Below are 15,000 nucleotides of genomic sequence, written 5' to 3'. Positions count from 1 at the left end.
ATAAAGATTGATGTATAGGAACTATCCGTATAGGATCCATGTAAACATAACCGCTGATATATATCGAACATCCATATATACATTTTTTAAAGGATATTCTTTGAAGTGCGAACGTAAAAAAGAAGAGAAAGAAGAATAAGAAAATAAGAAAAAAATACACACGTCGCATGCACCGAGAAAGAGAGAGAGAGAGAGAGAGAGAGAGAGAGAGAGAGAGAGAGAGAGAGAGAGATAAAGATATCCTTAAAGATTCTCGTAAATCCTGGTTACCACCCTCGTTGCTTATATTTCGGGGCTGACATTATATTTCCATAACAAAAGTTAATCCTTAACTTGATCGATTTAAATGAAAATTCACGATCCTGAAAGGAAAATGATTGAGAGGTAGATTTAAAAGCGTACGATCGATCTATATTTTTACTTTACAAGAATATCGTTTTCTTAACCCACGGAAGTATCGCGAAAGAGGAATGCGCGATTTATTCGTGCGAATGAATTCGAATCGGGATGAAACGGGTTGCGGGGTAAAACGCCGACGTAAGCGACGAATAAAGAATTGGAAGGAGGCAGAAAGGAGATATATAGGAGGAGCGGCAAATGGGGAGTGGCTTGGAAGGAGAGAGAGAGAGAGAGAGAGAGAGAGAGAGGAGAGGGAAACGAGAAAAAAGGAAAAGAAAAAGAAGGAAAAGAAGAAAGAAGAAGGGTCGCAAGAGTGGCATCGAACGCTACTTTCGAAATAGATACGAAGCGTTCTCCCTTTCCAGTCGACTCTAGTACGCCAAAGGAAGATCGTGGAAAAGTCACGCGCGCCGTTTATCCTCTTCTCTTTCTCTCTCTCTCTCTCTCTTTTTCTCTTACTGTCTAGCAAAACCACTACAAATAACAACTTTAGGCTTTGCTACTTTGCCAGCACGAAACCGAATGCTACTACGGTATTAGCGTCATTCGGCTTTGCCTCTATTTTCCAAACAATTTCCAAACAAATTCACATGTTTCTCTAAAGTAACCATTTCGTTTCAATTTGCATATATATATATTATATATATATATATATATGCATGTGTGTATGTGTGTCTATATGTAAACGTATAAACGTACGTAGATACGAGAGCTAATCAACATTGATATGGTTTTTCTATTTCTTTTTTTACAGCGACAGCGGCATGGCTGAGGCAGGAGCAGCCCTGTCCAATAGCAGGAGACTTTTGCATGAACGGTGGTACCTGCCTATTTTTTGAGACTGTCGGTGAACCAGCATGCAGGTGAATACATGCACCATTTTTATTTTCTTTTAATTTTATTCGTTACTAAGTCGAAAACTTTTTTTTTCCGTTTCATTCCGTCTGTCTGTTACTTTCTCTCTCTCTCTCTCTCTCTCTCTCTCTCTCTTTCTATCTTTCAATTTTTTCTGAGTGAATTATTGATCGATAGAAAAGTTATCTCTATTAAATTTGCTAGTGATTGCACTTGTTTAGAATATCTACTCTCTCTCTCTCTCTCTTTGTCTCTCTCTTTGACGATATTACGAACGAATTCATTTCTTCCATCTCTATCAGAAACAATTCGATTATCGGAAAGATAGTGGAATTCGAGAGTTCTCGCTATATACAAAGCTCAATGGTAACGCGAACGAGAAACGTGGAATAAAGGTATATAGTTCCTTCTCCGGTCATTTTATTTTCTGTAGAACAGAAAAGAATCGATTTTAAATATAAATCGACGGTGTATCGACTCGTTAAACGTTATCTTCCAGTAGATATATTTCCTTTTTCTTCTCTATTTTAAAATGATTTCCTTTCATGCTCGACTTCTTCTTACCAAGACATTGACTTTTCTTTCTGAACTCGAATAAATACTCGATGACGTGTCAGATTTATCGATGAAACGTATCGATATATCGTTAAATGATTATAAAAAAAAAACATGATGTACGATATTTGCGTTACGGTAGCGACAATATTATTATTATTATTATTATTATTAATATTATTTATTAAATGTAATTATTTAATTAAAGGTGTAAGGACAACTGTGTGTGTATGTGTGCGTGCGTATGCATCTATCCATTGTTGAATTCATTCTCACGTGTTCTGTGAGAAACTGGCGCAAATACTTACATTAAATCCGTCGACGCTTCGCATCCTATCTCTCTCTCTCTCTCTCTCCTCTCTCTCTCTCTCGTGTTGGCGAAAACAAAAGACTCTCTGAAAGCAGCCACGTGAAAGCACTTAAAGCTTAAGTACGTATCACGTGAAGCAAAAAAAAAAATAAAGAAAAAAGAAAAACGATACAGGCGTTTAGTACAACCAACATATGCATAGAACTAACATTTAATACGTATAAGAAAGCTCGTAATATCATAAAAAATCAATTGATCAAAGAGTGAAAATAAAATCATGTGAGAAATTAATATCGTTCGATTTAATCGAAAAAATAGACGAAAACGAGAACGAATCAAATATAAAGATACACTGACACACTATTTGCAATCATACATATATATATATATACATATTGGAAAAATATATCAAAGATAAATTAAGATCTGAAATACTTGCGATCTTTACAAAAACGGTGAAATAATACGGGTTGTGTATGCACTTCCCGTCGGTGCATTTTGACGTCGGTGGGTGCACTCGTTAAACAAATTTGGTGGACCAGTCGGCGCCGGTTATCCGTGAGATAAAAGCTACTCCCGAGAGGATCGTAGCTTTGAAGGTGAAAGAGATGGAGATAGAGAGAAAGAGAACGTATGTAGAGAAAAGTGAGAAAAAAAGAGAGAAAAAGAGATAGAGAGATAAATAGAAAAAGAGAGATAAAGATAGAGAGAGAAAGAGTTGCGTGTTTCAGAGACAAAAAAGAGATAGGTAGATAGATAGATAGACAGAGAGAGAGAGAGAGAGAGAGAGAGAGAGAGAGAGAGAGAGAGAGAGAAAGAGAGAGAGAGAGATAGAGAGAGAGAAAGAGAGAGAGAATGAATGTTATGGCCTATGGCCAGAGAAGGACATACACCACCACGGTGTCATCGGTTGACGAGGGTTTATTGGCTTTATCGAGGAATCGAGTCCCTCCCAGAGGGATAAAGGAAAGAGAGAAAAAGAGAGAAAAGTCGACGGATTGAAAGGAAGATGCGTGACGCATTTCGGACGTGAGCGCGAGCGAACGTTCCCGCGTGTTTCTCTATTCGATCGAGCTCATCCAATGATCCGTAAAAAAAAAAAAAAAAAAAGAAAAAAAAGAGAATAAAAAGAAAAGAGAAAAAAAAAGAGAAAGAAAAAAGGAAGGAAGAGAGAAGAAAAAAAAAAGAAAGAAAAAAAAGAAACGCTATATAGAAATCTTGGCTCTCATCCATGACTTCGATTTCGAACGAATACGATCGAGTGAAAAAAAAAAGAAAAAAGAAAAAAAAAAGAAAAAGAAAAGAAAAGAAAAGAAAAAGAACGAGAGAAAGAAAGTAAGCAAGGAAAAAACAGCAGAAGATAAAACGAAAATGAAAAGAGAACATCTCACTTTTTCATTTTATTTTTCCGAAATAAAAAATGTTATCCTTTTTTTTTTACCCCCATACGTCGCCCGCTCACTACTAATATCCTTATTTATAACGCTTATATAAAATATCTACTGTCCCGTTCATACAATTAGAATTATTATTAAAAACGAAGAAGAAAGAAGGAAGAGGTGGGACGGGAAGGGGGGGGGAGGAAGGACGTCTTCTCGTAGAATTAAAAAATCATTTAACTCGAGTTCGTTGCTACGTCAGGCATGTAAGAATCATTCACGTAACAACAATTCATGAATCCAGAATCTGAAGTGGCAGTGGTACGAGAACTTTTTCGATGTCATTTAGCCAACTTACGCTCGTAAATCTCATTCACGAAGGTACTTACAAAGCTTCTCGTACGATACCCTCTTATACCATCTCTATTTCACTTCGTCCTATTACATCCCTCTTCTTTTCTCTCTCTCTCTCTCTCTCTACCTCCCCCTTCTCATCCTCCTATATTACGTCTTTACGCCGTCCCGTTTGTTTCTCTTATCCAAAGCTTTTACTACCTATTTCGACTCGTTAACTTTACACTTTTACACTTCTTATCGCTTTAAAGGCAAATTGCCTAATAAAATATGGGCCATGACGAGAACGACGAAAATGCCAGTGAAAAAAGAGGAAATTTCACATCGGAGAACGTATTTCTCGTTTCTGCTTACTTTTTTCTTCTTCCTCTTCTCTCTCTCTCTCTCTCTCTCTCTCTCTCTCTCTCTTTTCTTTGAAATCCATTGAGAAGGAGCACGATCGATGTCTCATCGAGAGCAAGGGGAAAAGAAAAAGAGAGGAAAGAAAGATGGAAAGAAAGAAAAAGGGTCAGGTTTATAGAAAACGATGAACGAAAGCTTCGGTATTCGAGAAAATGATGATTGCAAGAGTGCTTCTCATCGATATAATGGTAGTCCGTAGTGTGTCTGTATATTGGACAATATCCGGAAATATTGATCGTACCTATCTACCTCTTCTCTGTTTAAATTGTAACGATCTATAATATAGCACGATATAAATCATTACAAATAATATCCAGAGCGCCTATCATTCCAATCTCTAAAATATTCATAATAACAATTTGCGCAAATTAAATCTCTATAATATATTGATTCGTTAAATATTCGCATTGGAAATAATTTACGATTTAATCAAAATATACGTACATATTATTTACAATACATACGTATGTATGTATATCGGTCAATGTGTCTTTTCTATGAGCGTGATACGTTCGTCTTTATTTGAATTCAATAAAAGCAAAATTAGTTGGTTATAATCGACTAATAACAGACGATCCATGCCAATTTCGGTAGCAACCCGATAGCCTACTTCGAAGCTTAACGTCTTGTTCCGGCAGACGCATATATAATACTGAACACGATTATCCATGGACACGTGCCAAGTGGAGAGAGACAGTAGAAAACTTTGTCCTCGACGTTCTCCACTCGTCTTTTCCTTTCTTTCTAAAAGAGCGATTCAATACGTAGCTCGTTTAAACGTAGTCAATCGAAATAGAAAATCATCCGCTCTTAGACCGTTCGCTAAAACGTTAATTTTCGAAAATTCACAATTTCAACTCAAGAAAAATTCGAAAAAGCGAATTCGAAATTTTTTTCTCTTTCTATAAATCTTTGCGATAATCCCTATCCATCTTATATCTACGATGAAAAAGTTCTATGGCTACCAAACAAAAAAAATATATACATACGCATAAAAAAAAAAAAAAAGAAAAAGAAAAGATAAAAAATATAGATGAATTTTAGAAAAAAGAAAAAGAAAAAAAAAAGAATCTCTCAGAGCATCGCGATCATTGCTAAGAATCGCGATGCTTCTTCCGTAGTCAACTCCAGTACTGACAACATCCGTATTTTCAACTCTGTCCCGCATACAAACACTGTCCCTTTTTAGGCGCTCATTATTTTAACGGAAAGCGCAAAGCTTTTATACGAAAGTGCAGGAACGCGACTGCAAACACTTCATGATATGAAACTTTGTACCTTACTTTCTCGGCTTGTAGGTAAAAGGGGTACGCCGGCGGAATATATAAGAATAAAAAGGAGAGACGATACGCCACGTTGGATTCTCATTGTTTAACGTTACATGCCAGTACAATCTTCATCTTTCTCTCTCTCTCTCTCCCTCTCTCTTTCTCTTTTTCTCTCTATCTTTCTTCTACTCGAGGAGTCTCTCTCGACCAGTCAACTCTTTTCGATGTTGTAAGTAAAGAAGTAGGTAACATCGCCTACATCTCTCTCAAGATATTTCTGGAGAAAAATAATGATAATAGTAGCGATTGTCTCGTTATTATCATTTAATAAACCACGCAATACACAGTGCACATAATAATAATAATAATAATAATAATAATAATAATAAAAATATATATATGTATATATGAAGAAAAAGAGAAAGAAGAAGAGGAAAAAGAAGAAAAAGAGAAAACGAGAAGAGGAAAAACATGCGATAAAATTTTCAAACTTTCTCATTATAACTTGAACGTTTCAAACGAGTGTTTGCTTGTAAATTAAATAAATAATTGAACTACGGCGACCTACTTTCATCGAGCACTACTTCGAAATATAATGTGTACACATTTTGACGTTTGAATTTTCATTTGATTAGACGAGAAGCCAAGGTCGATATAAGATGAAAAAAAAGAAGAAGATAAGAAGAGAAGAGAGAGAGAGAGAGAGAGAGAGAGAGAGAGAGAGAGAGAGAGAGAGAGAGACATACCAAAAGGAGGCCTAAGCTTCCTAACATTCTTCGGAATATATATGTATGTACCTATGTACATTATGGACGCGAAAATGGGAAAAGATGGAGCGGTTGAAGATTAGGATAGGGAGGAAATGAAAACCACGAGCCCGTTTGGCTCTGCCGCGCTCCCATGGAAAGTCACTTGTATTTAACACAGTTGCCCGCAGTCGCAACTCGTTCTCGCAGGAATGATAAGACTCTCTCGCATTCCTGTTAGAGGAGGCTTTTGGTAAATGCACTCCGTTTCTCCGCTTGCTATACGACGTCTCTTCCTTTTAGAGAGAAAGAGAGAGAGATGGAGGAAAAGAGAAAGAAAGAGAAAGACAGAGAGAGAGAGAGAGAGAGAGAAAGTACGCGCGCTGGATGGCCTGGAAAACCGCGAAGAGCTTGTACCGTTGGTATAGAACGAATATAAGCGAAGCTTTTGGTGTCTGAGCCGCAGCCATTTGTGCCTAGACACCCAGACTCTCGTAATCGAGTAGTTGCAAGTAGTTCGAAGTGTACCGGCAAGGCATTCGGAGGCATTCCCGCCTAAGAACGTCTCTCACCCACTCATTCTCCCTCTCCGGCCTGTTCTCTCTCTTTCTCTCTCACAAATACGTCTATTTACGATACACCGTCTCTTCCTTTAATTCGGTCGAAATGCTGTCCTCTCGCATAGACTACGAATAGTAAATTTTGTTACTATACTATGAAGGAGCTGTATTACTTGTATGAGACAGATGGACAGAGGTTTGTCCAAAGGAACTTCGTCGTTCGAATGGAATTAAGCCCCGAAAAGCCAAGGAATTCAACGAATAAACTGAATTGTGTCCAGTTACGGAGAATCATCAGTAGGAAACGTTCAGAAATTTTCAGCAAACTCGAGTCTGACTTGTTTGAAACCATAGTGAAATGAGTTCGTTGCATTAGGTTGCTCGGTTACACTTTGAACTATTCATTGCTAACTATTAATTCAGTTGATGAGTTATTAAAAGAGGAAAAAAAAAGAAAAGAGAGAGAGAGAGAGAATCTAATTGTTGAAATGGTATTTGAAATGGAGTCGTTTTTTCGATCTTTGTGCTTTCGTACATGCATTCTATCTCTTAAATAGGTATCTCTTAATATATATATATATACATATATATATATATATATATATATACACCCGTTTTCGCGATATGGAAGGGTAAGAGGGAATAGCATAGTCGCTTATGAATGGGCAATTAATCCACGAAAACCACGGACGCTACGAGCTCAGCGCCTGCATACTCCGTTACGCCGCTAAGCTACCTAAAAAGCCGCCTTGCGCCAAAGCACTGTATTATTCAAAGAGCACCGCTTTACCTAGATAATAATTTATTTAGCCGGAAGTGAGTATGACCAAAAGAAAAGAGATAGGAATTAGAGGAAACTCTTAGGTAGAACTCGGGATGAGAATTAGAAATGAAGAGGACCTTGGTACAGAATGATTCACTTAGTTGGCCATTGTATGAAATAACGAGAACAATTATCTCTTTTTAATAATTATCTCGTTATTTCATTCGATCGCAAATTTTTCGATTGAAAATCAAACGATATGAATGTACGTATTATACGTACGTACGTACGCACATACATGCACACACACACACACATGCACACATACACACACATATATATATATATTTTAAGACTGAAAATAGAGATATCTACGGGAAGAAATCGGTATGGAATATATGTAGTCGGTTCTAACGTCAAACAGACAGTTCGTAAAGTATGCAGAAAAGTCAGTAGTAGTGGGTTACGTCAAAGCCGTCGTCGATGTGTTCTTTAAAAGACGAAAGAAATTCAAGAAGAGAAAAGCGAAGAAATTTCGGCACGTGCTCTCGACACCTTTTCTCGAACGGATGCGTCCTCCTTGCGTCGGTCTTGAACGAACGCGAATAAGGAGAGCAGAGAAAAGTACATCGTAAAGGTGAAAGAAAAAGAAATGTTAGAAAAGGAAAGAAATGGAAAGGAAAGGAATAGAAAGGAAAGGAAAGGAAAGGAAAGGAGAACTTGCGTCGGTGGCAGCCGTTCACAGTTGAAACACAAAGTAAAGAGACGAAACAAATACGATAACGCGTTTTGACGAGTAAAACTTTGGCAAATCGGCTCTTCTCGTCGTTCGACGGAAGGAAGAAGGAAGAGACGAAAAGTTAAAGCGGAAGATAGGGAGGAGATAAGAAGGGTTGGTTTAGCATAGACGCCTAAGGGAATGAGAGTTACGTTTTCTTCTTCTACCTTTTACTTGCGAATCTCTTTTTTCTTTGAAGAAAACTTTCTTTCTCGAAATTCCCTACCTCTCCCACCCATCCACCCTCCCCCCCCCCATAGCCCCAGCTACCCATTCTGGATTAGAACGTTTCGTTCGTCCGGACACAATGGCAACGGAATGGTTGTCGTTCACCGATGTCAAGAATACTCGAAGAGCTTTTCTTTGATTAACGGCACACATCGAGCGTACACCCGAGCCCACACGCATCTAAATAAAATGTCTCCTTAACGACGACAACGACGACGACGACGACGACGACGAAGCATCGTCGTCTCTTTCGAAACGCACGTCTCGAACTTTTTCTTTTCTTATCTTAGACGAGTCGAGTCCCGGGACTCGACGACTCGAATATTAAAGTGTTCTCTTTGTACGACATCGAGTGCGCCTTGGATTCGCAGACGTTTGTCGCTTTCTACAACCTCTGATTTGTCTTCGCGTTCGCAAATAGAACGCGCGTTCGACCGAGAACGGGGCCCTATCGATCTCTCTCCTTCGTGTCCTTTCTTTCACTTTTCTTTTTTTTTTTTTCTTTTTCTTCTTCTTCTTCTTTCTTTCTTTTCTTTTTTTTTTTCTATTTGTTTCGTAATTTCTCTCTACTTCTTTTCTTTTCTTTTCTTTTTCCTTCTCCTTTCGTACCTTGTTCTTTTTCTTTTACTACTGAGGACACGAAAGAAAGAAGAAGAAGAAGAAAAAGAAGAAGAAAAAGAGGAAGAAGAAAAAGAAGAAGAAAAAGAGGAAGAAGAAAACATCGCGATAACAATCCGATCGTAATAACTTCGGAAAAGAAGAAACTAAGTCTCTTACAAGACTTCTTCTTATCAACCTTAAGAAACAGATAAGGTTACACATTAACGAACTTTAATTCTCTTTTGTGGGATGCGGAGAGTGTAACAGAAAAGAGAAAAAAAAGAAAAAAAAAGGAAAAATGAAAAAAACACGTGACCAGCTGGTCGGTCACGTCGCGGACGAGATATGCGTTTTCGCGAGACAAAATAAAGTTTTTCTCGTCCTCTCTCTCTCTCTCTCTCTCTCTCTCCTTCTCTGTCTGTTTCTTTCTATCTCTTTCTCGCTTTCTTTGCCACCGTCTCGTTTTCAGCTTTTTTTTTTCGAGATAGAAACGGAAACGTAGGGTAGACCGGAGGAGCATCTCGACAGCTTCCTCTGGCTAGCCAAAACATTCGAGACTTGATCTCGAGCCAAAAATCTCACCGCATCGGCAAAAAGATACACCTGGCTTGCTCAGACGCTGTACTCGAAGGATTCTCAAATAAAGGAATGACGAGAGGAAAACGTAAACGAAATTTTATTTAACGGTGCTACATATCTCTTATGGATTTCAATTATTTAAAAGAATTCAACTAATTTTTCCTTTTCTTTTTACCCTTCGTTTCAATTTTATCACATGATACCTATATATATATATATATATATATATATATTCTAAACTATAATATATTTTATCTATAACCACGGCAGAATCTTTTTTTTTCCCTCTTTATTCGCAAGAAAGAAAATATATATTCAAGTCGATTAAGTCGAACGTAGACGCGTCGTCAAAACGTAATATTACTCTCTTCCTCTCCATTCTTTCACGCCATCCAATCGTTGGATAATTTTATCGGAGTCGCGGAGAAACGAAAAGCGTTCTTGTAAATGCAGACACACACACACACACATACACACTTTCCTATGGTCTTTCAAACATCGTCTCCGTAAATATTTGCTACACACTGGTCGTCTCTCTATATCGTACACGTGACAGTTTTGAATATCGTTTAATCTGGTTCATCGAGCTCTTTTCATTCCATGACATTTAACAAGCTTTTTCTTAACACCTGACACTTCAAAATCCATAATCCTTTTATTTTATTAAAAACCCATTATTAAATAAAAAAAAATATTCTCTTCGATGTTCCTTTTCTATTATATTGTACATCTTATTTAAAAATTCATTCTTGCCCGTCTGACAACCAATTATTCTTATAATCTAATCAATCACAATAGATTATAAATCTGATTTCTTTTTTATATCTACTTTTAATACACATCATCTGTTACCATGAATAAAATCATTCTGAAAGAAAACGATCGAACAAAATGATCCCGAGGATTAGTGATCTCCTCCTCTAGACGATCGTATTTTTCGATTTACTACGGTGCCGAATAAGACGTTCGGAGTAAGGGGAAAACGTCTTTAAATCAACATCGAGACAACTTCGATTTCTTCGAAACGCGCGTTCTCATTCTTTTCGAAATAATTCACGAAAAAATACACATTCGACTTTTATCCAAGATACAATGCATATATATATATATATATATATATATATATATATATATGTATTTATTTATTTATTTATTAACAAGACATATATTGACGTGCTTAATTAATTTAATTTAAACGATGAAAAGACAGATAAGATAAAAAGGATCAAACGTTAAGTCTCCGATGCCTTCGAACTTTTTATCGATATTTTCCTTATAACAAAATAATAAAAATGAAAGAAACGATGAGAGAAATGATGAAATAAATATTCGAGGAAAACTATAGTTTTCGTTTCGTTCAGGCCGAAAGGGTAAAACGAACATTAAGAGGGATGGTGGATCAAAGTAAAAATAAAAGGAGTAAGTAAAATAAAGAGAGAGAGAGAGAGAGAGAGAGAGAGAGAGAGAGAGAGAGAGCAAGCATGGAATTCGGTTCTTTGTAGGGAAGAGCCGATACGTAGGTATATATTTGCGTTAACGCCGATGCAAAATTTATGGGAGGAATAACGGTGGACTATCGGTTTTGCTCTAGCACACAGTTCTGCTTTTACGTTGAAACGAAAGAAAGAAAGAAAGACAGAAAGAGAAAAAGAAAAGAGGACCAAAAAAAAAAGAAAAAAAGAAAGAAAAAGGAAACATAAAGAGCATAGATGATTCCACTTGGAAAGAGGAATCGAAAACGATAGAGAAAACGAGGCTGAGTTTATTAAAGATCGTATGGGAACATAATGCAAATGTTTAACCCATTACGCGAATAAAAATCGAAAGAAATCATTTTTTTATTTAATATAAAAAAAGAAAAAGAAAAAAGAAAAAAAAACATAATTCAAATGTCTCTATTTAAAAACAATTCTATTCTTCTTCGGATCGAACCCTAATCATTATCGTTATACGATCGATCGATTGTCTTATCTAACGAAAAGGAAAAGCTCTCCTTTCTACTAGAATTTAACAAATCGTTACGACGGACAACGCACGGTACAACGTTATCCCTTTTCGTTTCAAAGTTTCGAAAATTTATGCGTAACAAGCAATGGGGACTATGCAGAATGATCGGACGGAGAACTATTCTACTCTCGAATTTCCGACGTAACTCGATCAATGAAAAAGCATAGAGCATCTAATTACAAAAGTTATCGTCGTTGTTGTTATTGTTGTTGTTGTTATTGTTATTGTTGTTATTATCATTCTTCTTCTTCTTCTTCTTCTTCTTCCTATTATTATTATTACTATTATTATTATTATTATTATTATTATTATTATTATTATTATTATTATTATTATTATTATTATTATTATTATTATTATTATTATTATTATTATTATTATCATTATTATCTAATAACGCGGAGAAACTAACGCGAAGTTATTGTTTTCTCCATAGATACAGGCACAAACATCGACCGACCGAATCTTTTTCCAATCTGTTTTAGATTTGCACCGTTATGCATAATTCATATCGGTCGGAACTTGTTATTCAAAGGCAATTCCGTACGATCGCGATTCCCTCCACTCTTCTTTCAACCCCGCATCCATCCCGTCCCCGCCCTCGCCGCCACCACCACCACCCCGTGGAAGTCCAACTTCGAACGTCGTTCCCGTCGCAGCTTTTACGTTCAATTTAATGCATCGACCGGGTTGTACCTGATAACTCAGTCGCGATGGGCTTAATGTTTACGTCCGCGTAACATCTGCTGAACGTATTAATCAGTCGGACTATTACTCAGCAGTGCCAAGTGTAAAACGTGCGGGCAATCCGGAACGATTCACCTTAATTAATTAAGTTGCCCTCCTCGAGGCAGTCGAAAGTTCTGAAACGGTGGTGCATGCCTCCAGCCCGAACAATTACATCGCTCAAGTGCTTCCCGTCTTCATTTGTCGCCAAGCGTTGTTCGCCATTTTCACGTTCTTCCTTAATCCGAAAGTACGTAAAGACATCCCCTCCCTCTTTCCCCTTCACCCACATCCCCATCAGTACTCACTTCGCTTCTATTCCTCGTCCTCCCTTTCCTACTTATTCCCACTTTCTTACTTACATTCTCAAAATTCAAGAATATTACAAATGAATTTCTCTTAAAATCTATCCAAAACATCTATTTTATACTTATCATCGATCTAACCTCTAAGAGGACCACTTTATTTATCCTTTCTTTCTTCGCTTTCTTTTTCTTTTTTCCTACCTTTTACGATCGAAATAAATAATGAGGGTACTTGCGGAGAAAGCAGAAGAAAGCCTATCGGGTGTTCGATACGACGTTGATCTGATTACATGAGAAAGCACTAACGTCAAACTCCGAATAAATACTTATTTCGTCACCACGAGAGCAATACCTCTCTTGTCCTCTCTTTCTCTCTCCCCCCCCCCTCTCTCTCTCTCTCTCTCTCTCTCTCTCTCTCTCTTTCTTACTCTTTCGCTTTCTCTTCTCCTCTCTTCCCCGTTTTTCTTTTTTACGAGGAAAACTTTTTCCTAACCAGAAAGCTTCGTGAGCTTACAATCGGTGGACAGTCTCGAGAGATATACGTAGCTACACGAAAGCTTGAGAAAAGTTACTTTCCAGGCAACATATGTGGGCAACACACATTTAGAGATGGAAGTTTGCTATGGGATCGTGTCGCAAGCTTCGCGTTGCTAGCATCGCGTCTCAAGCTACGATAGCACAAACTCCGAGGCACAAGGTGCATCTCCTCCACTCTCTCCTGAACTGAGTTTGCCTCTCCCCTCTCTCTCTCTAACTCTATCGTCCTTTGCCGTCTAACTACCCTCGAGCGTCGCTTAAGGAAATAGAGCTGTCCAATGCAAGGTATCGACGCAACACATCGCTTACGGAGCTTTCAAAATATCCCGATAAAATGATAATCGGTAGAATCAGTGTATTCTCCTATCTTCAATGGCGCAAATACATTCTGTATTCATTGTACCTGATAAAGGAGATACAATGTATTAATTTTTGAAAATCAAACTTCTTTATTTCTTCATCGTACAATTTCGAATTTATATCGTATAATTTCGATTTACATTTAAATTGATATAAAATTTAACTCGAGATCGTTTTATGGTGAGCTCGATGAAACTCATAATTGTAAATATTTCATTCGTCTTAGAAATAATATATCACGAGATAGATCGTTCTTAATTTATTCCCATAACGTTCAATTTATTGTTAAATTCTTAAAGAGATTCATAATGACCATAGATAAATCTCATATAATACACAACTGTGATCAAATTGTAGCTTTCTCTTCGTCCATCGGACGATAACTCGGTCTGAGATTTTATAAAGAATTATAAAGTTTTGACCAACTCGAATGAGTTAAAAAGACGACGAGAATTTTCTCGTCCCACCCCCAACCCCGAAGAAAGTAGTCCAAAGTGTTTGTTCGAGAGAAACGATCGAAAAGTTTGCCCGAGTCATTTAGCATACCGGCCAATCGAGTCGAAGTGCTTCTCAATGTAATGGAATCCATGAACGTCGCGATGTCGGAAATAAATTTTTGTCGGTATTCGCTACCAACGGGAAACGATTTGACTAATTAACTCCCTTCTCGATCGTGCTAGAAATTTAACAAAACCATGACTAATGACATTACCCATCGAACATTTATGCATTTGTCGATTAACCAAATATCGACAATTTTATTCGATATTCTATCCTTGTTCTTCCAATGAAAATTTTCAAGATCGATAGATACTCGGCCATCATTAAACATCGATGCACGTACGCCAATTCGTTCGCCATGATTGACAGTGAACTCGAATTAATGTTAAACGTCCATCGATGGCTAATTTAAATCTATAAAATATATCGGTGTAATCTCGATCGGTATCCGCAATGAGATGAAAATACACTTTACCTTTAATTCGATAAAACGGTTCATCAATTATTTAATGAAAAATCGATTTTTCTTTTTTCTTTCTTTCTTTTTTTTTTTTTCTTTTGCCTCGACGATTATATAATTCGTTCAACTTTCAAGTTATTTTCGTATAAACAAACATTCATAATAGAATCATTCAAAATCAATTACATAAAATTGTCATCCCCGTCTCATCCTCTGTCATCCTTATTTCTTTTCGAGGATCGCATCCTCTCTCTCTCTCTCTCTTTTTTTTTAGTTTCTCAAATACTTTTGAAATTTTTCCTTCGACATTCCTTTATTGAAAGTATTT

The 15,000-nt window shown here is 37.0% G+C and overlaps 1 protein-coding gene and 1 long non-coding RNA gene across 3 annotated transcripts in view; one reads left to right on the top strand and one right to left on the bottom strand.

Moving 5' to 3' along the window:
• The window catches only part of LOC118446102 (protein vein-like), a 238,565-nt gene that overhangs the window by 192,044 nt on the left and 31,521 nt on the right, over positions 1 to 15,000 (top strand). For both annotated transcript variants that reach the window (XR_014982663.1, XM_035876376.2), the window contains exon 4: positions 1,154 to 1,262. Coding sequence is in view for 1 of the 2 variants with exons in the window: in XM_035876376.2 (XP_035732269.2) it covers positions 1,154 to 1,262 (109 nt within the window). In the remaining variant the exon portion in view is untranslated. The remainder of the gene's footprint in view (positions 1 to 1,153; positions 1,263 to 15,000) is intronic.
• LOC118446108 (uncharacterized) overlaps positions 2,122 to 15,000 on the bottom strand; it is a 53,024-nt gene continuing 40,145 nt past the window's right edge. Inside the window, exon 3 of the long non-coding RNA XR_014982664.1 lies at positions 2,122 to 2,204. This is a non-coding gene — a long non-coding RNA (uncharacterized LOC118446108). The remainder of the gene's footprint in view (positions 2,205 to 15,000) is intronic.

This window comes from Vespa mandarinia, chromosome 1, assembly GCF_050613455.1.
Source record: "Vespa mandarinia isolate Hongniang chromosome 1, ASM5061345v1, whole genome shotgun sequence".
Classification (NCBI taxonomy): domain Eukaryota; kingdom Metazoa; phylum Arthropoda; class Insecta; order Hymenoptera; family Vespidae; genus Vespa; species Vespa mandarinia.
The sequence above is the reverse complement of the archived record's forward strand: the minus strand, read 5'-3'. Positions and strand labels throughout refer to the sequence as shown.